This window comes from Kogia breviceps, chromosome 8, assembly GCF_026419965.1.
Source record: "Kogia breviceps isolate mKogBre1 chromosome 8, mKogBre1 haplotype 1, whole genome shotgun sequence".
NCBI classification, from domain to species: Eukaryota; Metazoa; Chordata; class Mammalia; order Artiodactyla; family Physeteridae; genus Kogia; species Kogia breviceps.
The window spans coordinates 13899422-13924897 of NC_081317.1; the positions used below are offsets into that span (position 1 = coordinate 13899422).

At 48.8% G+C, this 25476-nt stretch overlaps 1 protein-coding gene across 4 annotated transcripts in view; it reads left to right on the forward strand.

Annotated features, from left to right (window-relative positions):
- CDK5RAP2 (CDK5 regulatory subunit associated protein 2) overlaps positions 1-25476 on the forward strand; it is a 186388-nt gene that overhangs the window by 35292 nt on the left and 125620 nt on the right. For all 4 annotated transcript variants that reach the window (XM_067040872.1, XM_067040869.1, XM_067040871.1 and 1 more), the window contains 7 exons: positions 1432-1508; positions 7820-7943; positions 10612-10766; positions 15137-15299; positions 16818-16871; positions 17713-17832; positions 20301-20393. In XM_067040872.1, the coding sequence (XP_066896973.1) occupies positions 1432-1508; positions 7820-7943; positions 10612-10766; positions 15137-15299; positions 16818-16871; positions 17713-17832; positions 20301-20393 (786 nt within the window). The remainder of the gene's footprint in view (positions 1-1431; positions 1509-7819; positions 7944-10611; positions 10767-15136; positions 15300-16817; positions 16872-17712; positions 17833-20300; positions 20394-25476) is intronic.

Here is a 25476-nt window from a genome sequence, read left to right on the forward strand (position 1 = left end):
GTTTGACAGTGAAAAAAATAACACAGTCTGAGCCCTGTCTCGTAGCCTCTTCTCATTTGTTAGTTCATTCAGTCCTCAAACCCACCACGTCAGGTGGGCTTTATGTTTTTCGTGTGACACTTGAGGGATCCGAAAGGAGACACCTTGCTTTCTGACCTCCCGGGCTTGTGTTTCTAAGGACAGTTACAGGCTTGCACTCGCACTTTCATATTGGATGTGAGCAGGAAGGCAGGGCCTGTGTCTGCCTTGTCTACCGTGGTGGCCTTGGTGCTTAGCCTGTGCTTGGCCTGTCACAGGGGTTGGTGTATGTCTGTGAAGTGAAGGAATGAGTAAATAAACGAGCATCCACTGACTTGCCACGGTTTCCTCCTGGGAAGGAGTGGGGACAGAATTTGAAGCCAGGTCCGTCTAGTCCCAAGGCTGTGGCCTTTCCACTCCGGCTGACTTCTCACTCAGTGGTGCTCTTCCCCACAGGGCTCCTTGGCTAAAAGGAGGCAGGCCTGTCCTCGGAGATAGTAGATTTTACTGGAAATGTTATTTTTATTTAAAATAATACACATGTAGTATGGAATAAAATGTAAAGTTGGCATAAATTGTTAAAATAAAGCAGGAGCCAGATTAGGGAAATCTTGGGTTTACAGCAGTCCTCTGCAGGCTGCGCGCGCAGACCTTCCTCTTTACGGCATGAATTCGCCCGCTGCTCCGCCTGGGGTGCGTCTGTGGGTCGGTTTGCGGAGCTCCCCGCTCCCCGCTGCCTCACGTTGTGATCCGTGTGCCAAAGAGTCTGTCTTTGGATTCTCACGTGAGTTACAAGCCCAAGGCCATGTGTGTCTCCCTTGGTTCCAGTCACTTAAGAGGAAGACGGCCGGGGAGCACTGCGGTGTCCCCTGTAGACAGCTGGCCCTTTGGGAAGGGAGCACCCTGAGATCTTACACTGAAATGAGACAGGCAGTGACGTGGCCTCCCGCGTACCCATCCACAGGTTGTATTTTTTTTGACGCTGTAACACGTTCCCACTGCTACAACCACCGCGTGCGTGATCGCAAACAACCAGAAGTAATTGCCTTGGAATGGTCAAAGCAAGCTGCAGAATTGATTGTCAGTTGGCCTGGTGGAGGGCAAACGATTTTTAAATCAGCCTCACTTGTAGGACATTCGGGCCTGAATGTTTGAATGCTCTGGCTGTTAGAAGCTTGGAAAATTTACATAATTGTTCCACGCCTTGAGAAATCCAGGGCCTTCTTTGGAGCCCACCAGTGTTCAGTGATTCCCTTTTCCCTGTGCCCCGAGGCTAATGAGGGTTTGAATCTAATATCTGTCTGTTACGAGCATCACGGAGCCAGTCCGTGCTGAAAGCAGGTTTCCCACTGTAGGCAGTCGGATGTCCTGTGCTTCACACTGTTTCCTTTCTCTCCTAATCTTGTCCGGAAGAACATCGAGCTCAAGGTGGAAGTAGAGAGTCTGAGGCGGGAGCTCCAGGAGAGAGAGCGGCTGCTCATCAAAGCCTCGTGAGTACCTGTCCCCCTGCCGCGAGCGCACAGCTCACCCAGGGCTCCGGTGGTGGAGGCTGGGTGTGTCGCTACAAGAGAACCTTCTGTTTCTAAGCCACTTCTTCTCCAGCGGGGCTCTGAGGACCGCGAGGACATTTTCGTTTTTATTTAATTATTTTTCAACGCACTTTTAAAATGTAACATACTTACGGGAAGATGAACTGATCGTAAGTGTACATACAGCATGATGATTTTCACAAAGCAGACACAACGGTGGGCCACCTTCCAGGTCAGAAACCAGAGCATCACGAGCCCCCCGGACGCTTCCTTTGTGCTCCCAGAATTCACCCTTCCCCCGCAAAGAGAACCGCTGCTCATGACCGCTAGCATCCGCATTATTTAGTTCTGCCTGTTTTTGAACTGTATAGAAAAGGGATCGTACACTGTGCACCCGCCCCTTTGTGTCTGGCCTCTTTCCTTAGCCATGTGTCTGTGAGATCCATCCCTGTTGTCAGTTAAATCAGCAGCTCCTTCATTTTCATTGCTGTGAAAGGCCGGGGGGGCCTCGGGGTCCTGAAGGACTCCTGCGGTGGGTGAGGCGGGGGGCAGAGGGTGCGGCTTCAACCAGAGGAACTCGTTCTTGTATGTGTTTTATGTACTAGGGTCCCTTGTAATACTGCATTTATAAGAGGGGTTCTACTGCTTTAAAAAATTTGAAAACTATCATTTTAGTCAGTCACTCAGTTAATTAATTTAAATATTTATTGAACAACAAGCACAGTTCAGAGGATACAGTCTGTGACTCAGTTGGTCATTCATTCATTCATAAACATTTCTCACGTAAGTGTGCCACACGCTGAGGATTTGAGAAGAGGCGTCCCTTCCCTCAGGAGCTCATCGGAGACGGGTGAGCCTGCGAACGGGGTGTGCTGGAGCCGCAGTGACAGAGGCGTTTGTGGGCACAGGGTGAGGCACCAAAGTGTGCTGAGTGTCGCTTGGTGAGAGAGGAGTGAGACTTCCCAGAGTCGACCCACCAAGGACCTGGCTGGAAGCTTACGTGGAAATGCTTCATCTGTCCTGGCAGCAGAGCTCCTGCTGGATACGGCTGCCCAGGGGCGTGGGGCCTTTGGCCTAGGGCACAGCTGTGCTGCTCTGGGCCAGGCCACGCAATTCCTTTTATCGTCACACAGCCAGCGGCCGGCATGGACTGCTGTGGGCTCTGAGTAGACTAGAGGTTCCCTGGCCCAGGCATCTCTGAGTTACGCTTACTGTGCATACGTGGTATTTTCTGAGTGAGTGAGTGAGTGAGTGATGAATGAATGAATGAACAAACTAGATTGACACTTTTTTTTGTTTGTTTTTGGCCATGCTGCTGGGCTTGCGGGATCTTTGTTCCCCATCGAACCCGGGCTCAAGGCAGTGAAGGCGCCGAGTCCTAACCACTGGACTGCCAGGGAATTCCCTTAGCACGTTGTTTTTGTTGGTTGCTTTTGTTGTTGTTGTTCGGAAGCACATTTGTTCTCTGGGCAGGAAGTCAAATCGACTTTACCAAGCCTAGAAGTCAGTAGCAGAATTCAGTCTGTTTCCTACTCTGTTCACCCTGCCTGTTGCAGGTCTCAGCCAGGACTTGTTTCTAGCCAGGCGTGTGCACGTGGAAACCCAGGCTCAAAAAGGCCACGTGCGTGCCTCAATACCAGCGCACCGAGCTGAGCGTTTGGGGGCTGGTGCCCGTGTTTGTATGCATAGATTTTTCCAGCTGCCCGGACTGATGTCCAAGGCCCTGTTTTGGTCTGACGAGCTTTATTAATTTATTCAGAAAATATTTATCAAGCATTTGTCTTGTGTGGCACTGGCCTAGGTTCCTGGAAATAGAGCCGTGATCCAAACAGACACATGAGGCTAACATTCTGGAAGGAGCGATGGGGATAGAATATTTGGAGTAATAGATAATCTAACTACAAGTTGGGAAAAGAGCTGTGAGAAAAAGGGAGGAGGCTGTGAGAGTTAGAGCAGCAAGAATAGGTCTGTAGCTGTAGGTGTGTGGCCGGGAAGGTGGCATTTGAGGTGAGATTGGATCTGGGCGTAAGTAGGCCTTGACCAGGGGAAAGGGTGGAGAAGGTGTTGAAGGAGGAGGGAATGTGCAGGTCTCAGGAGATACGACAGGTCTGGGGGGCTCGGTCTTGTCTTGCAGGGTCTTGAGGCCTCACTAGAGATTTTGGTCTTTATCCTGAGATCAGATGGAAAACAGTCATGGGTTTTAAGCAGCTGACACAATCAGGGCTTTGTTCTTTAAAAGGTCACTCTGGTTGTTGAGTGGGGAATGTTTTGTGGAGGGAGCAGGGGTGGAAGCAGGGAGTCGAGTTAGGAGGCTGGGCCAGTAGTTTAGGCAAGAGATTCGTGATGAGCTGCGTGGGGGGACTGGGGAGATGGTTGGGAAGCAGAGTCCACAGGGCTTGGTCATGGTGGGAAGGGCGATGTCAAGGATGCCCCCTAGGGCAGGGGTTCTGTTTAAGAAAGTCACAGTGACTTCACTGCTCCAACTTTCTCTCCACCGACACTTTATCCCAAATAGTGTGCAGGTACTGAAAATGTCCCGCCCCTGCTGCTCTAGCTTTGCCTTGGCAGATCTCTTCTGCTTCCCGTCCCCTCCTGGCCCAGATGCCTTTCCTGTCGCCTCCCCTCCATAAGGGCTCATGCTGAGTCCCGTGGCTGCCCCTGGCCCACATCTCAACCTCTGTACAGACTGCTCTGGCAGAGAATGACAATCCCATGTGTATGTAACACTATACAGTTTATAAAACGCTTTCACATCCATTTATTGATACATTCCATCGTTGTCCTGGGAGCTAGGCAACTTTCTAGGAAAACCTTTTGTAGCGGGGGGAACTTAGGCCTGGAGACGGGAAGGACCATGACAAAATCACTTACGAAGATCAGAGCTGGGGTTAGAACTCAAGTCCCTGACTTTTAGCCTAGCACTAGGTTTCATATTCTTTATTTTCCTGTATGTGACTCTCATTTCTCTAACATGACTGTACATCTTGTGAGGCCAAGAGCCTGTTCCCCTACTTGAGTGCAGATGGGGCCAGTGGAAGGGGCAGGGGCTCTGGGGTGGCTCTGCCAGTAGGTGGGTCTTTGGCTTCTGAGTCTTGGCTTCTCAGCTCTTCCTACTTCATGGGGCCTTTGTGAGGATTACCTGCCACGGGCTACGTGCCCTGTCTGCCATACACCTGCTACAGGTGCCTTTCTTTACCCCGAAATGCCCAGCACCTGTCACAGGAAAAGCCCCTGCTTTTCCTAAATAACTATAATTAGAATGGAAAGAGTCGAGAGGAAATGTTGAGGGTCAGATAGGGTAGCGAGGGTGGTGTTTATAGAAAGTTCTGTCTTGTATTGGGTGGAAAGCTGGATTAGACCAGTTTCTGTAAACCTTTCCTCTCCTTAGGTCTTGCTGTCTATCTTATCTGTTGCCCCAGATTCTATAAAGAGAGAAAGGGTAGAAGGAGAGAACGAATGTTTACCGAGATCCTGCTTTGCCCCAAACCCTGTGCCTGGCACTTGACATGCTTTATCGCAGTTGATTTTACAACAGCCATTTGAGGCGGCCTGTGTTCCCATTTGAGTGAAAAGAAAACTGAGGCTCAGAGGCGTAGGAAGTCTTGCCCAGGTTGGTAACAGAACTGAGGCCGGCCTGTTCTGGAGCTCGCTCTGCCTTGCTCTGGAGTAAATATATAGTTTGCTGGCTTTCTATTTTTATATTTCTCACTTACAATAAAGGGGCGTTAAAAACAAAAGCAGACATATTGTCGGGAGTAAATTTTATCTCTGTGGCTTTAAAACACAAACAAAAACAATAATTCCATTAGTAGGGGAAAATTGCGCCATACTGCTGAGTATAAATTTTATTGCTACAGAGATACAAAGATGATAAATGAAAAGTTGGAACATTTGTTATTGGGAATATATTTTATTGGTATAACTAAAGTGCAGCCAAACTGAATAATACCAGTGCTTGTTAAAAATTGTAGTCAGCCCCTTGACAATGTATATAATTCAGACTGCAAAACAGAAATGTTTGATCTGGGCTGATGGGAGGGAGCCGGTGTATTTGCACTTGCTGGGTGGTGGAGGCGGTGGGGAGGGTGAGGTAGTCGAGCGGGCCACTTTCTAGAGAAGTCTCTGTGAAGCCCAAGGGCTGAAACATTTCTGGTGGTTAGTGGAAATTTGGGACTGGAAAAATCCTGTGTCCAAGGCTCAGGCGGGAAAAGCTTCTAGGACAGAAATCTTCCAGCCATGTATAATGCCTCTTGAGGAGTGGTGGAAGTGATTGTGAATCACTGAGAATTCCAGACGGTACTGATCCGGAAATGAGCTGAGGGAGTGGTGGTGGCTCAGGACATTTCATAGCATTAATCAGGAGGTGACCGCGGTGGTCTTAGTTCTGGCCAGAGAGGATCCATTCTCAGCTCAGATGCCAGCAGAGGGGGTGGAATGAGGCCTCTTACAGCAGCGCAGCGGGGGCCAGTGCTGTGGTGGCCTCGGGGACAACAGGCTGACAGGCAGCACTCTGATCAGAGAGGAAGGGCAGCGCGCTACGGCCACCACATGTGTTGGCACGTTAATTCTAAGAGGTAACCGTCTCATTTTTCAAATGAGGAAACTGAGGCGTAAGAGGTAATTTACCCAGAGTCACGCTGAGGACATAATAGAGTCAAAATTTGGAAGCAGATCTGTTCAGCCTCAGAGCCCCTGTTCTTTCTTTCCAATTGTTCACATTGAATTCCATTGAAATGATATCATGACACTGGGGCCTTCTGAAGGCTTATTGGTGAAAGGAAACAAGATATGAATAAAGTCTTTATTTGCAGGCGACTCATGTTCGAGACAGCAAGGGTGGCCCTCTTGACTTTCCATTGTTCTCAGTCAGAAATTCACATGGCCTGTACGTGTGAGTGTCTGATCACGTGGTTCCCGGTTGGAAAAATGTTATATACCCTTAAAGTAGGGCATGGGAGGCTGGTGGTGAATAGATTTATCCTTTTGCAGTTTTTCTGAAAAACTAGCTTTAGGTGGAGCCATTTCCTTCATTATTCTGCCTTCTGGAAGCCCGCAATCATGTTAGAAATCTGATGAGAGCTGCTCTGAGTCTGTGCCTCACAAATTCACATCCGACACTGTTTTTCGAGAACCAAAATGAAAGGCGCCTGTGGTCGTAGCGCTGTGTCTGGTGTTGGTGGGCCAGCCCCACCATGCTGGTCAGGCAGAGAGAATGTTCCATGGTGCCTGGCGATGTGAAAGTCTGCCTTTTATGCTAGAGGCGGTGGAGGAACGTGGAGAGCGGGTAACCTCCTCTCCTCAGGCCCTCAGTTGCTGCTTACGCTCGCAGAGTGGTCGTGCTGTGTTTGAGATGCTTCCCCCTCCAGTGGCAGAAGACCTTTACCCTCAGGTTTATTTTCGTTGTCTCCTGCTCCTTGCGCGTTGGTTTCTCACGCCAGCTGTCTGCCTTTCCTGCCACTGGTGGAGGTGTACTTTATCGGAAGTTTCATGGTGGGGAATTTGGCAATAGCTGTCGAGTGTCTTAAAAACGAGCTTATCCTTTAACCTTGTAATTCCCTTTCTAGGAGTTGACCCTAAGGAAATCACTGGATAGTATGCAAACTATATGTATATATCATATGTATGTGTTTTATTTATTTATTTTAAAAAAATATTTATTTATTTTATTTAATTTATTTTTGGCTGCATTGGGTCTTCGCTGTGGTGCGCGGGCTTCTCATTGCGGTGGCTTCATCTTGTTGCGGAGCACGGGCTCTAGGCGCACGGGCTTCAGTAGTTGTGGCGCGCAGGCTCAGCAGTTGTGGCTCGTGGGCTCTAGAGCGCAGGCTTCAGTAGTTGTGGCGCGCAGGCTCAGCAGTTGTGGCTCGTGGGCTCTAGAGCGCAGGCTTCAGTAGTTGTGGCACACGGGCTTAGCTGCTCCGTGGCATGTGGGATCTTCCCGGACCAGGGCTCGAACCCGTGCCCCCTGCATTGGCAGGTGAATTCTTAACCACTGCGCCACCAGGGAAGCCCCTATATATGTGTTTTAATTGAGATGTAATTGGCGTATAACATTGTGTAAGTTCAAGGTATACTGCACGGTTGACTTGATGCATTTATATATTGCATTATCTGTGCTTTTGAATTACGAATCTTAAGTAAAAAAAAAAAAAAAGCTCAGCACAGGTCTGTGGGAGAAGTGACCAACAAATATTCTGTGTCTCTTTGGAGCGGTTGGAATCACCATCTGACTGTCACTCTTGTGCATTTTACACCTTTGCCTCTTTTCGCAGCAAAGCGGTCGAGAGCCTCGCCGAAGGGGGTGGCTCTGAAATTCAGCGGGTGAAGGAAGACGCTCAGAGGAAGGTACGGCAGGTCGAAGAGCTCCTAACCAAGAGGATACTCCTTTTAGAAGAGGCAAGTCGGACTTCCCTGGCCGTCCAGTGGTTAAGACTCTGCGCTTCCACTGCAGGGGGCGTGGGTTCGATCCCCGGTCGGGGAACCAGATCCCGCAGGCCGCACAGTGCGGCCAAAAAAAAAAAAAGCGGCCAGTCTGGAAGCCCTGAGGAGAATGTGTTTCCCACTGCGGGTTCATAACCGAGTGGGCAGAATTTTGTTCCTCTTGTCATAAACTGTCAGGGTTTCAGCAGGGACAAGAGCCCCGCCCCCCCCTTGCTGAGCACCTCTTGGGCTCCAAGCCCGTTCTAGGCACTTTGCATATGGAATTTATACCCTCACATCCTGCGCGCTGGCCTTTATTGTCTCCATCCTCTAGACGAGGACAGGGAAGTGCGGAGAGAAATACTAACTAGTCCACGTTTAGTCCTGGATTTAAGTTACAACAGCTGATTTTACGGCCTGTGCCTTGACTGCAACACCACCCTTCTTTTTATCTAGTTTAGTTCCTTTACTTTACAGAAGAGGGAGCTGAGGCCTGAGGCCCGGAGAGGGGAGGCGACCCGCCTAACACAGCTAAGCCTGGAGCCAGGTTTCCTGACTCCTAGGCTGTGCCGTGGCCACGCGGCCCCTGTCTGCAGAGCCCAGCCTCCATCCCTCCATCCCACCTGTGCCCACTGCCTGCCTCTTCTCGGGGAGCCGCTGTGTGTAGCTCCTCTTTCCCCCCGTTCTCAGCCTGTGGTGGGAGTCAGGACGCTCCTTGGCCAAAAATCTTTATCTCCTCGATGTTGAAAAGCTTTCCTCCATATTAAGCTCGTCATCGAGTGATACCAGTTCCTTTTAATTCTTGATCTTTGAAGTCTGTTGTTTCTCTACCCCAAACCCTGATTCTTCTTGGCAGGTAAGAGGAGAAATGACACCACAAAGCACTTCTAGATACAAAGAGCAGATTCATTTGTACTGTATTTTACAGCTTATAACGGTCTTTTCCGTTTGTCATGTTCACACCAGCCCCATGGGGGTGTGTGGACCCTAGGTCCAAACTCCAGATGAGGAGACAGGCTCAGAGAGCTGGGAAACTTAGTCTTGGTCATAAGCAGTAGAGCTGAAACCAAAAGGAGGGTGTTCTGAGCCCCAATTCTGAGTTTTCGTTAAAATGTAATTCTGAGACTTTGAAGAGACTTAATCTGTTGGTTCAGTCATCTTCTTTTTCCCAGTCAGTGCTCCCCCAGGTTTTAGGGTAGCAGCGTGACTGACAGTACTGGGCTGAACCCCTGCTCTGTCACTAGCTTGTCACCTTGGAGGAGACATTTGCCTTCTCCGAGCCTCTGCTGCTTCATCTGGGAAACGAGGCCAGTGGTGTCTGCCCTGCAATAGTAATTGTAATAACTGCAGTGAACTAACGATTTATGGAGGGCCTACCATGTCTGAGGCACCCTTCTCAGCCTTTTCATACACTGACTTAGCTCATCCCTTCAGTAAGCGTATGAGGTAAATACTTGTACCATCCCTTTTTAAGAACAAAACCAAAAACGTGACACAGGCACGGAGTGGCCAAGTCACTTGGCGCAGGGTCACCCAGGCAGGCAATGCCGGGTGGTCTGGCTGTAGAGCCTGCATTCTGGGCTGGTCGAGTCTCTCTGTCAGTATGTAACTTTCTAGGATTGAGTGAGGATCAAAGATGGCATAAATGAAGCTCCTTGCTCAAAGCCCGGCATCAGTCGGCACTCAGGAAATAAGAGTTTTTGCTGGGTTTTCGTCTCAGAATATGGGGAAGTGGTTTTTCCCGGCTCTCGTTGATATTGACAGGCCGTCACCCTCTTGGGGAGACGGTGGTGGACGAGGCATCGTGGAGGACAGGGCAGGGAAGAGGAAGCCAGCGTTTTCTGAGCTTCGTGTGACGCAGCAGGCATTTGACAGAGTCTCCCAGCAACTCTTTGAGACGGTGGCTATCCCTGTCTTATAGGTTGGGAAACGGGCTCAGGGAGGTTAAGGGACTACTCAAGGTCACCCAGCAAATAAGTGGTGGGAGAGCTGGGTTTTGAATCCAGTTCGATTGGCCTTTCATCTTCGTGATGCAGTCAGAGGCGGTGGCACGAGGGCTTGGAGATCGCATCTACTGTTCGGTCGCTTTCCTGAGCACCAGGACCTTTTCCCCTAACGCAGACGCTGCCTGCGTGACTTAGGCAATTTCCTTTTTGGCTTCTCTGAGCTCTCAGGAAAAACATAAGAGTTTTTTACCGCCTAAATCACCTTGGAGATACAGAAAATGCACTTCAGAGTTGTGTAGTCACTATCTTGAAAATAGTGAGGGGGCAGTGGGGTGTGGGATGAATTTGTATGGAGATTATGGTGATTCCTAGGAATTTATGTATGTTTAGATATTGAGGGGCACATTTTTCCTCGTTCTCATTGAAACTGTAAATATTGATCAGATTTTTCAAAACCCAAGATACCGTTCTTGTAGAGTCTTTTCCATTGGAAATGCCTGTTACTCTTCAGGATACAAGAGGGGAAAAATGGCTGGTGAACGTATTTATTACTGATTCTCCCCATATGTAGTACAATTCAGGGAGGGGAAATGTGCTGGAGAAAAAGTCATAAATATTTATATTTTAATCTAATTTCCTTTCAAAGTGTTCCCAATTGTATTGAAAAATTGCATCAAATGCATTTAATTTAACTCTAGGATGTGAAAGCCGCCCAAGCAGAGCTGGAAAAGGCCTTTGCTGGAACAGAAACAGAGAAGGCTCTTCGGTTAAGCTTGGAAAACAAGCTTTCAGAGATGAAGAAGATGCACGAGGGGGATCTGGAGATGGCTCTGGTCCTGGAAGAGAAGGACAGGTCTGGCTCTTACCCCTGTGATGCTCTGACACTCATTTATCTGGCAGCATGATCCAAAAAAACCGGAAAAAGTTGTTGCCTTCCTACCCTTTTCCCCTTCTTTTTCTACTTGTTCCCCATAGTGAGAAAACTAGGGATAAAATCAGGGTGAAAGGGAAAGGAATAGGGTAGTGATATGAGGACAGAGATAGAATTAGTAGACAGAAGTTCATGCTGAAAAGTTCTACTCAGATACTAAATTTAGCATTCAGGTTTTGGCTATAAGCTTCCTGGTAGCCAAAGGAAAAAGGGAAAAACAATTTTGGTGGACATAAGATTCACATTGCTCACAAGACAAAACAAGCTAGTAACTCAGGAGAAGCCCAGTTTTACTTGTCAGTGTCAGAGAGACATTCCTCTTGTAGATTTTCCCAAAGGGAACAGTAAGTGACTCCATCCCCACAGTAAAATACTAGTGAGTTTTTTGTGACCTGTTTCCCTTCATATCTTTTAATGCAGGCTGAGGGCCCAGATTAGTACGGTGCGAGGGACCAAAACAATGTACATCAAGTACAGAGCTCTTCAATGGTCCAGAAATAAAACTTGTGCCATTTGGTCCAGAGAAGTGGGTGGGCCATACGGCTTTTCGGCAATCTTTAATGCCCTTTATGTCTTGCAAACAAACTTTGAATCAAAAGTGGTCAGGAGAGAGTGGAGGTTTTATTCTTTACCGTTCTTGCATTTTGATACTATTGCCTTGCTTTGGTGGTTACTAAGTGGACGGTTGAGTTAACTAAATAGAAGTGAGACTTCCGGCTAACCTCTGGCCCGTCCATTGAAGAGCCAAGCTAGTTTGGAAGTCGACAGAAATTGTTCTAAAGCGCGATCAAGGAACTGAAAGAGTACAGCCTGGCCGAGTGTCGTGTTCTGGAAGGGGGGGGTGCGGGGCAGTAGGAGGAGCCGGGGAGAGGGAAGCTGGGGCAGGTCCTGTGGGCCTTTTTGGTAGAGTTTGGATTTTGTCCTCAGGGCATGTGAGGAGCCACTGAAGAGCTAAGGATGGGGGTGGGGGGAATGACAGGATCAGATTTAAATTGAGAGAGATCCCTCTGGCTGCCTCCTGGAGGATGGATTGGCAGGGGGGATGATGCTGAAGTTCAGATAAGAGGTGAGGGTGACGAGGACCCAGGTGACGGAAGTCGGGTTGGGGAAGAGCAGGCAGAGATACTGGGAAGGTTGGCTTGGCATGATGGCTTGAAGGGCTTGATGGCTGCTGCATCTGTGGATGAGGGAAAAGGCCGCAGAGGTCCCCCTGACCCAGGTCTTGAGCATGAGCGACCGTGGGATGGTAGGGCAGTTTGCTGAATTTGTGGGAGAAGGGGAGAACGAGGAGATGTTTTGGGGCGGAGGAGGTGGGAAGATGAGCTTTCAGTTGGGACACATTGGGTTGAGGGATTGCAGGCATCCAAGAGGAGAGTCCAGGAGATGCTGGGCCTGTGGAGTAAGGCCTGAATTAAAGGAGATGCAGGTTCTTTCCTTCACCAGCTGCTGAGCCTAGCCTCGGGCTGGGTGCCAGGAATGCAGAGGTAAATACTGCCTTCCTTATATGGAGCTCCCGTGTGGGGGAGGGAACACGCGTTAAAAACAGAAGGTCACGATCGATCGGTGCTGGAGGTAAGTTACGGGTCTGGGCTGTGACAAAAGCCAGGGAATGATCAGCTCTGCTTGGGTGTGGGGCAGGGAGAGCTTACGGGAGGAGAGCTCTGGGCTTGGGGTGAGGCACCCTCAAAGTTGGGACACGTGGCACGGTTTAGAGCAGCCTTGGTCCCTGTTAGCATACGCTGTAGAAGCTTGGCTGCTCATCCTTTTGGAAGACGGAGCCCTTTGGGGGAAGGGTTAATGCTTGCTGAGTACTGACTGTGGTCCGGGCAGTGGGGTCTCCATGGACGTGGGTGATCAGGTCGGGGCTTCCCTAAGGCTGCCTGCTCCTGGGGTCTCCTAGCGGTCCAGCTGGGGAGGCACCGAAACCTGATGTGTCAGTCCTGCAAGTGCACCCGTCTCCCAGGGATGGAGGTTCCTCCGCCGCACTCCCGGCAGCCAGCTCTGGGTTTCTGCCGCTCGCTTGGGTGTGGCCCTCTGTGGTGGGACTCTCCTGGGACTAGGGCCGGTGTGTTCCCTCCCTGAAGGCAGGCCTGCCCAGGAAGCTAGATTGAGGTCAGAGGTGTGAGCGAGTTGGGTGGAGCAGGGGCCCTTGATCATGGCCGGCGAGCTGGCCCCAGATCCGCCGCGCGCGTGGCTGGCTGCTGCTGAGCTGGGCCCTCACCAGGAAGGACACTGCCCGCGTCCTGGCCTCCCACCACCCTTTTCAAAGGTACAGGCTTTAGCTCCTTGATTTCCTTCAACTGGACCTACAGCTAGTCCGTATCTCTTAAGACAGTCAGCCTTGAGGAGCCCTGCCGGTCAGTATGGCCGACAGACATGTTTTATTTGACCCAAACAGTACTTTGAAAAGATGGAATTCGTTGCTGATGTTAAAAAAAACACCTACCTTATTTCATGTGAAAGTCTAGATTTCCAGCTTCTCTTGAAAACCTGGAAGGCGCGGCAGGACTGGGCCGGGGTCTTGCCAGACTGAGGCTGCTGCTCCCTTAGGCGGCCGGTGCACTAGGCCAGCTACAGTCCCCACAGGCCTTCCCTGCTCATTTCCATCCCTATCTAGAACTTGCTTTAAGGTAACTAAAGCAAATCAATTTTATCGAAGTATAAGTTGCACACAGCACAACACATCCATTTTAAGTGTATAGTTTGGTGACTTTTTACCTCTCCAGTTGACTGTGTGATGATTTCAAAGTTGAACCCCTAGAGGGCAATCTTACTCCTCCAAGTTTTGGGGGGCATTGCGCTGGTGCTGCCCGGTTCCCTCTGTACCCAATTATTTTAGTCCTTTTGGGGCACCATAACAAAATACCACAGATTGGGTAGCTTACAAACAATAGAAGCTTATTTCTTACAGTTCTGGAGGCCGAAAGTCCGAGATCAGGGCGCCAGCATGGTTGGGCGAGGGCCCTCTTCCAGGTCTCGGACTTCTTATTGTATCCCCACCTGGCGGGAGGGGTGAGGGATCTTTCTGGAGCTCCATTTGTGCTGCCATTCCTGCGAGTTCCACCCTCACGATCTTATCGCCTCCGGAATGCCCCACCTCCTAATCCTATCACCTTTGGGGGTTAGGATTTCAGTATAGGAATTTTGGGTGGATACATTTTCAGATACTCAAATACGCATTGCTAGGCGCTTTAACTGCTTTTAAGCTCACTCCTCACCTTCACCTTGGGAGCTCGGGAAGCTCTCTCAGACTTCCAAGCCTTTGCTCTTTCTACCCTACTGAGTTGCTTTCTGGGCTTAGCTGGGGAGACTCTTCTGAGGGTCCTTTGACAAAATGCTGATTGCTCGGTGTTTAAAAAAAAAAGTAATTATAGCCACATAGCCACTGTTATTGGTTGAGTTCTGCCATGTGCCTGGAGTTGTGCAGCATTTTAAATAGCTTATCTCCATTCCACATAAGCAAGTTATGGCCACTTTATAGCTGAGGCAGTGCAGGCTCAGAGAGGTTAAATAACTTGGCCGTGGTCAGGGGTAATTCGCTGGCCCGGAGAAGGGTGTGCTCAGCTCTTCCTGAGGGTCTTGAGGGGGGGTAGTGCCTCACTGATGGTGGCGGGATGAATGGGTGTTTATCAGGTGGAGGTGGGAGCAGAGGTGTGAAGGGCATTCTGGGTAGAGGGAGTGGTGTGCGCCAGGGCAGCCCAGCTCCTGGAGAGGCTTGGGAGGGAGGCTCTGAGAGCCAGTGGAGAGGGTGGCCGTTTCCTGTGGGAGGCGAGACGGACGCCGGCAGCAGCACCTCTGATCTAGGCCCTAAAAGACAGGGCCGCGATCGCCCTGGCCTTTATTTTGGAAGTCAGTCTGTTGTAGACTTTGCCCTGGGAAGCCATGGCGAGACGCTCTCTGGTTTTCACGCTCACTGGAACCGTTCTGCTTTGCTGGTCATGTTTGTTGAGTCTCACTGACAGATTCCTTAGGGAGAGATTTCTTGCCACCGCCCCCCCAACCCCCCCAATTCGTGATCCACTGCTGTCAATGGTGGGGGCCAGTGAAAGTCTTTGAGCGGGAGTGTGACTCGACCAGACCGTAGTCTGGCAGCTCAGAGGATGGACTGGCCAGGGCTGGGCTGGAGGCGAATTCTGGCCCCAAATCTCCCACCTGCAAAATGCGGTTCCGTTTACGTTCGGTCGTTGGATGCGTCTGCTTTGAAGATGTCTGGCCCTGTTTCCTACCTCCTCCTGCTCCACTGAGCTAAGAGAACAGCTTAGAATTAATATTTAAATTTTGTTCTCTTTCAGACTGATTGAGGAGTTGAAGCTGTCTTTGAAGAGCAAAGAAGCTTTAATTCAGTGCCTGAAAGAGGAGAAATCTCGGATGGCATCTCCAGATGAAAACGTGTCATCTGGAGAGCTCCGAGGACTTTCTGCTGCTCTGAGGGGACCCGAGGAGAGAGAGACTGAGGTGAGGTGACGGGCCATGGAGGGGGACTTTAATTAGCAGACCTGGTCCACCTGTGGGAAATGGACGCACATTCAGTCCCCAGGGTTCGCGCACAGTGGCCTTCAAAATATTAGCTCCCTGTTGTCTGCTGAGGAATTACCAGAAAGCTCCTCTGTCGGGGGCCCTGGCATTTTTTTTTATCCTTCCAGTCTCGTGTTCATGTAGAGTTGGTTGAAAAAAAAAACAGTCCAGGGACTTCCCTGTTGGTCCAGTGGTAAAGAATCCGCCTTCCAATGCAGGGGACACGGATTTGATCCCTGGTCAGGGAACTAAGATCCCACACGCCGCCAGGCAAATAAGCCCGCAACTACTGAGCTTGCGGGCCTCAACTAGAGAGCCCGCGTGCCACAAACTGTAGAGCCCATGTGCTCTGGAACCCGCACGCCACAACTAGGGAGCCCACATGCCCTGGAGCCTGCGTGCCACAACTCGAGAAGAGAAAAGCCCGCATGCCACAACTCGAGGGAAGCCCGTGCGCTGCAACAAAGGGCCTGCGTGCCGCGACTGAGACCCAATGCAGCCACGCAGCCAAACGAAAAACCTTTAAAAAACCCAAAAAACAAACCAAAGAAATAGTCCACACCTGCGCGCCTCTGTTTTCCTATGGGTTAATTTGTCGATGCCCGGGAACTTTGTTTGCAGCCACGGGGTTTGGTTTGTGGTTAGAGGCAGACTTGAGGCCACCGTCGGTCGGAGACTTCAGAGGCAGTGGGGAAGGGAAGTAACTTGTATCGGGCACGGCAGCACTCGGAGGGTGTCAGCGTGCACCTCAATTAATCCTGGCACCTTGCAAGGCAGAGATCATGGTCCCCTCGTCGGGTGGAGAAACGCGCTCAGAGGTGTCGTTATATTTTCCCAGGCTCCAAGAGGTGGGTCGCTGGTAGAGACCCCAAAGCCCCCCTGGACCCCTGCCCCCCACCAGGCCGCCTCCGTGCCCAGCTGTTCTGAAGTGGGTGGGCAGGCCTGGAGGTGCAGGCGGGCCTGGTAGTGGCCTTCCGGTCCTGGTTGGACCCAGGGTGGCTGCTGCGTGTGGTCCCTAAACGCCAGGGGACGTTTCAGTGCTCGTGGAATGTCTCAATCGCTTTGTGGAGCGATTTTGAGGCTCTCCTTTGTCCCGACCACAGCAGCGAACCCTCTAGCCTCACCGGTTAGTTTCTGGCTGTGATTAGCCCACATCTGCTCCTCCTCCTGACCCTTCTCGCTCCGCGGGCGCTGTGCTTTAGTGGCTTTTGCACTGTCCCGTAGCTCTTTGGTTCACGCTCCATGGGGCTGGTGGTCAGCCAGTGCCGGTTGCTTGTCTTTACATTTTCTTAACTCGGGTGCATTTCCGGTGAGACAGAAGGAGTGTATGCTTGTTTTCATGAGTTCCTCAGCAGTGGGATGGGGAATAGAAAGTAAATGCAGTGTTCGTTCTAACTGTTCCGGGGAAGCTACTGGATTGTGGGTCCCTTCCGGGCACCAATGAATGCCTTTTCTTAGGCTGCACAAATGGAGCAGGAGGAGGAGAGAAATCGCTTTGAAGAGAGAATCCAGGTATGTTGATACAATTTTTACAAACGTATTGAGGATTTATCCCTGCCTCTTGCTTTCTTCTGAGTGCAACAGATGATTCTGTGTGACAGTAGCTGTCACTCGTGGAGTCAAGCTTTAGGTGTGTCAGAGAGGGTTTCGTAACCTTTGCGATAACTGTGGACTAGGCATTCCCATTTTGCAGATGTAACACGTGGGGCTCGGAGAGGGGAGGTTCTGTCCCCAGGGTCACAGAGTTGGAAGAGGTGTAGCAAGGATTCAGACCTGCCAGGCCAATTGCAAAGCCACTGCTGCAGGGTCCCCTAGTCACAGCGGCCGCCATTTGTGTAGCGCCTGCCAGCGTAGAAAGTGCTTTCACGTCCATCATCTCATTTGATTCTCACGACAGCCTGGGAGGGAGGCAGCGGTGAATATCTTTAGAAATGAACTCAGACTATAAATGTATATATTCGGTCTCCATCAAGCCAGATTCTCTGCTGGCTTTTGTAAGCATTAAGGAGTGAAATTAATGATCTGTTATTTCCCCCAAATAACCTGGTACGGTTTCAAAAGCTCTGCTGTGACTGTATTCAGATTCCAGAAGGCATTGGAGTCCTTTCCACGGGAGTAGCTGTCATCGTCTTAACTGATCTGATCCCCTTCCTACACCCAGCCCTGTTGCCGCGAGCGGTAAAACAGTAACTTGGAGCTGATGCCACGATTCTCAGCTCTACTTGGAAACATTAATCACAGGTCGACAGGAATGATAGAATAACTGCGTTTGAGTGTGCTCTTAAAGTTATATTTACAGTGCATTTTGGTTAGAATGCATCAACTTAGTGAATCTTTTTCTCATCTAATTTAGGCTCTTCAGAAGGACCTGAGAGAGAAGGAAAGCGAAATTGCTACGGAAAAGAAAAATAGTTTAAAGAGGGATAAAGCCATTCAGGGTCTAACCATGGCACTAAAGTCGAAGGAAAAAGAGGTATGTCTGATACACCTGAAGTGAGACTTTTCTTTATTAGCTTCTGTGACAGGCCTGTCTTACCCTGAATTTTTAGCTTTAGGTAAAAAGTTTATAAGAGAGCTGAGATGAGTATAGAAAGTGGGGAAAGGGTCCTGTAGTCAATCAGAAGTTCTTTTGTAGAGGAATTCAGCACTGTCCGGTATGGCTGTAATGCGAGTTATGTATGTAATTAAAGATTTTCTAGTAGCCACATGAAAAGAAGTAAAAAGAAACAAGTGAAATTAACTTTACAATACATATATGCCAGGTGTTATCATGTCGGCATGTAATCAATAAAACAAAAATAGCAGTGAGGTATTTAACATCTTTAAACGCTGACTTTTGTCACCATATTGGACAGCGTAGGTCTAATCTTTTGAAGGACAACAGAAAGTTGAGATAAGGGAGTTTTGGGAGTCAAGGCCATGACTGCACATCTCACCTGGGCGGTCTGCAGGCTCCTCAGAGGCGGTGCTTTCTCAACAGGCCCGTCGCCTCCATCGCCGCCCCCATCTCACCGTCGTACTCCATCTTCTCTGCTCTTGTCTGCGTTGATGGCACCACCGTATCCCTAGTCGTGCCAGCCAGAAGTCGCCCTTGACTTCTGCTGCCTGGCTTGCTGCGTTTGGGATCCAGGGTGGTGGCTCATGGCTCTTTGCGGTTCTCCTGTCACGAGAACCGCCATCAGTTGTGTCTCAGTAACTCCTCGGCACAGATACGGAGAAGAGAGCACAGCTCTGCTTGCTAGTCTAGTGGGGAAAACAGACAGAGTGAAGGTGTTGTCATTGAGGGAAGTGCAAGGGGCTGTGGAAGCAGAGGGAAGGGGGCCTAGTCCAGGTTAGGGTGTGGATGCGGGGAGCGGGGAGCGCTTCTTCCTGGAGGAGGTGTCTGAGCTGGATCTTAAAGGAGGACTAGCCGTTAGCTGGGAAGGGAGGCGGAGACTAGGAGAATGCTGGTCAGAGCCTCACGTTACGAAAGAGCCCCTTGTGTGTTTGTGGAAACAAAACAGTTCGAGGTTCTCAGAGCATCAAGTGCAGAGCTGAAGCGAGGCGAGAGAAGAGGCTGGAGAGGTTGCAAGGGGCAGCGGAGGTGGTGGGACTCAGAGGGTAGCAAGACCACTGAAGGCTCCGAGTGGAGGGGTGTGGTCACTTTTGCATCCGAGAGCAGCCCGTGGCTGTATTGGGAGAGGGGATGGCAGAAGGGCGAGAACGGAGGCAGGGAGGCCGGTAGCTGAGGTGAGAGGCCCCTAATTCAGAAAGGCTGAATTAGGGCAGCGGTCACAGTGGGTAGGAGTGGAGGGGTGGGGCTTATTCAAGAAATACAATTAGAAATAATTAAAAATCAGAGGTGAATTTGGGGAAATTTGATGATTAGATGTAGGACTTGAGAGAAGGAGCAGTCAAGGGTGACTTCTGGCTGCATGACTGGGGATATGGTGGTGCCACCAGCTCCCTTAAAAGCGTAGAAAGTGGAGGCTCATGGTGAGATGGGGCCGCCGATGGAGGTGATGAGCCTGTTTAGAAGGTGCCGACTTTGAGAAGCCCATGGGCCCTTCAGGTGAGAAGTCCAGGAGGCAGATAGATGCGCGAGTCTAAAGCTTGGAGAAGGCCCAGGCCTGGAGGTACAGATCTGGGAGTCACTCGTATACAGACACGAGTGAAAGTTCTGAGAGTTGATCTGCTTATCCAAGGATAGCGTGGGGTGGGAAAGGAGGCTGAGCATCATCGGGCCGCAGGGGACAGCAAATTTCAGGAATAGGGAGAGGAATGCATAAAGGGGGCAGGAGGAGTGGCTGCAGGAGTGGGACGCTAAGCAGGAAACCGGGGTTGAGGAAGCCGAGGAGGTAGGTAGGAGTTTGAGTAACCACCAGTGTCAGCTGCAGCGGAGATTTGGTTCGTAATCGTGGTCCGTGTGATTTGTCTCGTGTGTTGGGAGTTCAGGGCCCAGTGGTCGTCGGAGACCCTCTGCTGTGCAGGGCACCAGTGGTAGGGCAGTTCTGGCTGCTGTCAGAGTCCAGGGTGTGGCCAGGGGAGTTCCTGGCTGACTCTGGGCCGGAGGAGAAGGTCAGTGGAGGGTGAGGCGTTCTGGGAAGAGCCCGGCTCGGTGGTTGGGTGGGTCGTCTCTGTGGACGATAATAGTAACGCTTAGCGTGAGCCGGGCATGACCTTAGTGCCTGTACCTATTAACGTTGTTCAAGCCTAACAGTGCTGTGGTTGGGTGAGTGGTCATACCCTCGTTTTATAGTTGAGGGAATTAAGTCTCAAAGAGGTGAAGTGCCTGGCCTGAAGTCATCCAGCTAGTAGACAGCCAAACTAGAAATCCCACTTTTCTGACTATAGAGCCCTCGGTTAGAAGCACTCCCCAGTTCAGCAGGAAAAGCTTTTGGGCTGAGCACAGAGAGGAGAGCCCAGTTGCATACTTGGCTGCTCTTCCTTATTTTTACCCAGATTGAAGAACTTAACTCTGAAATTGAAGAGCTCAATGCTGCCTTTGCTAAAGCCCGAGAGGTGCCCCAGAAAGCACAGACCCAGAAATTCCAGGTAAGTGTTGGCTTTGTTTGAAGTGGCTCTCTCCATGATCCTTACTCCTGGTGATGTCAGGGCTTTGCAGCTGAAAGGAACCAAGGGAGCTCTGAGTGGTCTTTTTTTTAAAAAATTAATTCATTCATTAATTTTTGGCTGCGTTGGGTCTTTGTTGCTGTGCGCGGGCTCTCTAGTTGCGGCGAGCGGGGCCTACTCTTTTTTTTTTGGGGGGGGGCTACTCTTCGTTGCGGTGCGTGGGCTTCTCATTGCAGTGGCTTCTCTTGTTGCGGAGCGCCGGCTCGAGGCGCACGAGCTTCAGTAGTTGTGGGACGCAGGCTCAGTAGTTGTGGCGCACGGGTTTCATTGCTCTGAGGCATGTGGGATCTTCCTGGACCAGGGCTCGAACCCGTGTCCCCTGAATCGGCAGGCGGATTCTTAACCACTGCGCCACCAGTGAAGTCCTCTGAGTGGTCTTTAGTAGAAGAGTTCACTCAGTCTGATTAAAGGAGCGTCTTCTGCAGCTTTGGGTGCTTCTCCAGCCCCTTCCTCAATATGACAGTGATGATGGAGACAACCGCACCCACAGTTAGGAGTGCTGAGCTTAGGCTGTGCCGGGAGTGGACCGTGCGAGATGTGTGGATTATCTCATTTAATCTCCACCACCCTGTGGGGAAGGTAATTTTCACCCCCCTTGTATTTGACGGGTTTTTGAAGTTCAGTGAGGGTATACAGCTTATTCACGGTCACACAGCTTTGCAAATGACAGGACCAGGGTTTAAATGTAGTACTTGCTGCTAATAAAAGCTGGCATTTATTGAACATGTACTATGTGTCAGGTCCTGTGCCAGGTGTGCTCCGTGGATTAGCTCAGTGAATCTGTACAACAGCGCCACGAAGTAGGCACTGTTAATATCCTTGTTCCCTGCTGAGGAAATCCAGGTTCAGAGATTCAAGGAGCTTGCTCAGGGTCACAGAAGTGGTAAGTGAAAGAGCTAGGATTTGACCCCAGAGTCAGACTCACTCCCAAGCCTGTGCTTTTCCCTTCACCCCCTACCTCTCCTCACCTGGCTTGCCTGCTCCCTGCCAGGTTTCTGTTCCAGGCTTTGGTTATTTTAGTTCTGTGTTTTGAATTAACATTTTCTTCCCATGTTTCTAGTTTCCCTCTACAGTGTATGCCTGTTACTAATAACTAATGAATCAGTAATGCTCCATCCTGGGATTAAGCCCATACTGCCTTAAAGCTCCCCCCTCCCACTTCCTCCTCCCGTGTTGTTTTTGGTCATAAAATAGAAGTTAGGAGTTGAATCTAATTTAAGACTGTTTGGTTCCTCAGATTCATATCCCATGCCTTATCTTTTCAGAGCTTTGGTTCACAGTAAGAGTAATTGAAGTAATTTGGTTTAAGTCCGGGTGCACTAGAAGCAGAGACAAATCTCTGTCTTTGGACTCTCAGACTTGCCTTCCCCACTATTTTGACAGTGGTTGATGAAATGGAGCTGAGATTACACTTTACACTGAGTTTTTTTCCCTTGCTTAGAAAATAACAAGCCTTAAAAGCTGAATTCTTAGCAAAACCGTCCGTATTTCCCATTCCTTGTGGAAAAAAAGTGTATGTTGGCAATTGGTAAGCAGAGACCAGACATCCTTACGTGTTGTGATATTTTACTTGTTGTTGGGCCTTGAAGGAAAGAAAAGAGTCTTATACGTTTATGTGTTACCCAGACTTATGACATCCATTGATTAATTTCATAACCCTCCGTCCTAGGCTAAAAGTGGTCTTTGAGGCCTTGTAGTTGACAGCTTTGGCCGGGTTTTCTCATCTTGCAAAGTACGGAGATCAGACACTGTTGACGTTCCTCAGGTTCTGCACGGCGCGTTGGCTGTTCAGAGAGCACTCATTTAATCCTTACCACGGAGGCACAGTGCTCACCCGTTTGACAGGTTGCCAGTACTTGAGCTCAGAGTCTGACTCCGAAGTCTCTGCTCTTTCCATCTTTCTGATTATGTGTGTGAGTCAATACATACCAGACCCTTATATCGGCTAATGCATTGCGAGGTATGTATAATTTGAACATTGCACAGACATTTGAAAATGCATTGTCTTTCACATTTTGGGACCTTTTTGGGATGTCACATGATTTGAACTAATTGCAGCATGAGTATAAGAGCTAAAGCTCACAGGGGTGGCATCAAGCGTGACAGTGAAGCAGCAGCAAGTGGTATTCAGACTCTTGGAGCCGTTGCCACAGTGCAGAGAAGCAGATTCTAATCACAGGTGTGACTCTGTGAAGGTTGCACTGTGGCCTGGCTGTGCTACCTCTGAAGCCATTTAAACAATGTATTTTCAAATTGGAAGTAGTGGTTATGTCTCCTCCCCTCCCTGCTCGGCTTTATAAAAGTAAAATTGCACATTGCAGGGAACTCATAAAATATTTAAAATGGTGGAAAGAGGTTGATAAAAGTCACCCGTACACTCACGTCTAAAGATGTTCGCTGTTAGCACCTTGACTCTTTTCAAAGCATATTTGTACATATATATATATCACCTTTGAACAATTAAATAGCATTATAATATGTATTTTGTTATATAATCTCTTCTGTTTTCATTTAACATTCTTTCCCTGGCAGTATATATAGATCTAACCAATCTTTAAAAAAATATATTTTCAGATAATTGTAGATTCACATGCAGTAGACTTCTGTATACTCTTTACCTAGTTCTCTCAAAGTTAGCATCTTATGTGACATAGGACAATGTCACAACCAGGATATTGGTGCAATCTGTAGGCCTTACTCAGATTTCAGCAGTTTGACATGCAGTCATTTGTGTGTGTGTGTGTGTTGTGTGTATCTCTGTGCTTTTTATACAGTCTTTTTAAACAGCTGCATATAGTCCATTATATGTATGTATCATATTATTTTTACTCTGAAGAACCTGGGGTGGGACATGAATTTGAATCCTAACTCTGCTTCACTAACTTGTATCATCTTGGGCAAGATATTTGCACTCTCCCAGTCTGCTTGTGCATTGTAAAATCTGGATAGTCACATTTATGTCACATAATCCTTACAAGGATTAAATAAGAACATGTATCTGGGCACAGGTGGTAACTCAGTAAATGTTAACTCATCCTTAAGTTGGGTGATGTAGTTCTGGCATAAAAATATAGTAGTTTTTACTTTGGTCTATTTTCAGATTCTCAGTTAATGGTGTTATACACATAACTTTTACTTTGAGGAAACTCTTCATATTATCTCTTGATTGGGAATGAAAGATAATGGAGTAAGTGATGGAAACGGGAACCTAGATTTATTTATCCTGCACCTGCTGAAACGGGACTCTATGTGTCATATTTTATCTTCACAAACAACCCTGTGAAATAGAGATCATTCTCACACATGAGGAAACAGAACTTCAGAGAAGTTAACTTCTCCCAAGTCACACAGCTAGAACTGGTCTTTGAACTCTGGGCCTTCTGACTCTTTCTTTATTGAACTCATCATGTTTCTGTACTGTGGGGAAGAACAATTTGTTTCATATTATTTGGGCTTTAGTTTCTTTTTTTGGTGGGGGGTAGGGGGGTGCTTTAGATTCTGACCATGTCTAACTGGGTCAGGTGTTTGCCACCTGATTTATAAGCACCTGACTGGTGTTATAGAATCTGAAATTCAGGGTGTCTTGCAGGAAAAGGTAAAAAAAAATTCTCCAAAGAAGTTTTCCAGAGGGCTATCTAAGGCAAAATTAACATGGAACGTATTTTTATGAAGTGAATTGAATGTATGAATTCGAATTCTTCGAGCTTAGATTTTTAAGGAGGCTTTGTTATCGTTACTTACGTGATAATCCCACAGAACTTTGATCACTTTATCATATCTATTATTTTAGTATCAACCGTTGCTATCCTTTGTTTAACGAGCTCCTAACTGGTGTTCTCCCTTTGAATTCAGTCTGCTTGTTTTAATTTTTTGTAGTTTATTGGTGTTAACTGGAATCTTCCCTGGAATGGGCAAGACAGAATAGTGCTCTGGGAAGAACACAGGCTCTGGAGTCGTTTGAATCCCGGATTTAATTACTTATGGTCCGATGACAGGCTAGTCATTTAACAGTTTTGAGCCTCAGTTACTTAAATAGGGATAATAATGTGTACTTTGTGGGGTCCTATGAGAGACTGAGATATAGTATGTGTAGAAGTGCCTGGTTTAGCCCCTCATACATTATCAGTGCTTAATAAAAGGTAACGATGAAAATTGTTCAAGGTGAGTGTTTTCCCAAATCATTGTTTATCTTCTCTTCTCTTTTTGAGTTTATTTAAATAAGCACTGCCCCAGATACATTTTTTGGGTGGGCCCTGTGACCTAGGTTTCCCATTTCTTTTTATTTATTTTAATTTTAAAGGAAACTAAAACAGAAGTTTCTGTAAAACCTACTTTGGAATTTGAATGGCTTTCTCCCTCAGCCTCTGTTGCTGTGTCCTAGACAATAGTTGGGGAAGCATGGGACCAGATGGCTGGGTGGTAGGGGCCCGGGAACAGCGGGACCCCTCTGCTTCCGGAGTGACCGTGGTTGTAGCCCACCTCTGCAGAACAGCTAGGACTTCACTGTCGACAGAGGCAGAGATGGATTTCTTGGGAAGGCCCAGAAGCTGGGGCCAGTCCCTTTACTCCACAGTCTGAGCTGCGACCTTGACAGCTCGAGTGTCCCTTGCCTTAACATTTTTAATCTTGTCCTCAATCTAATTCAAAAGACAGATTTATTAAAAAGTTAATTTTCGGGCTTCCCTGGTGGCGCAGTGGTTGAGAGTCTGCCTGCCGATGCAGGGGACACAGGTTTGTGCCCTGGTCCGGGAAGATCCCACATGCCGCGGAGCGGCTGGGCCCGTGAGCCATGGCCGCTGAGCCTGTACTCTGCAACAGGAGAGGCCACAACAGTGAGAGGCCCGCGTACCGCAAAAAAAAAAAAAAAAAAAAAAAAGTTAATTTTCTTCTGAGTATAAGTATTATATATGTTTCAAAAATTTTTTCAGAAGACTGGCAAGAAGGGAAAAAAGGGAAATCAGGAAGTCCCCCAACCACTATTAACGCCTTGTTGTTTTTCCTTCTG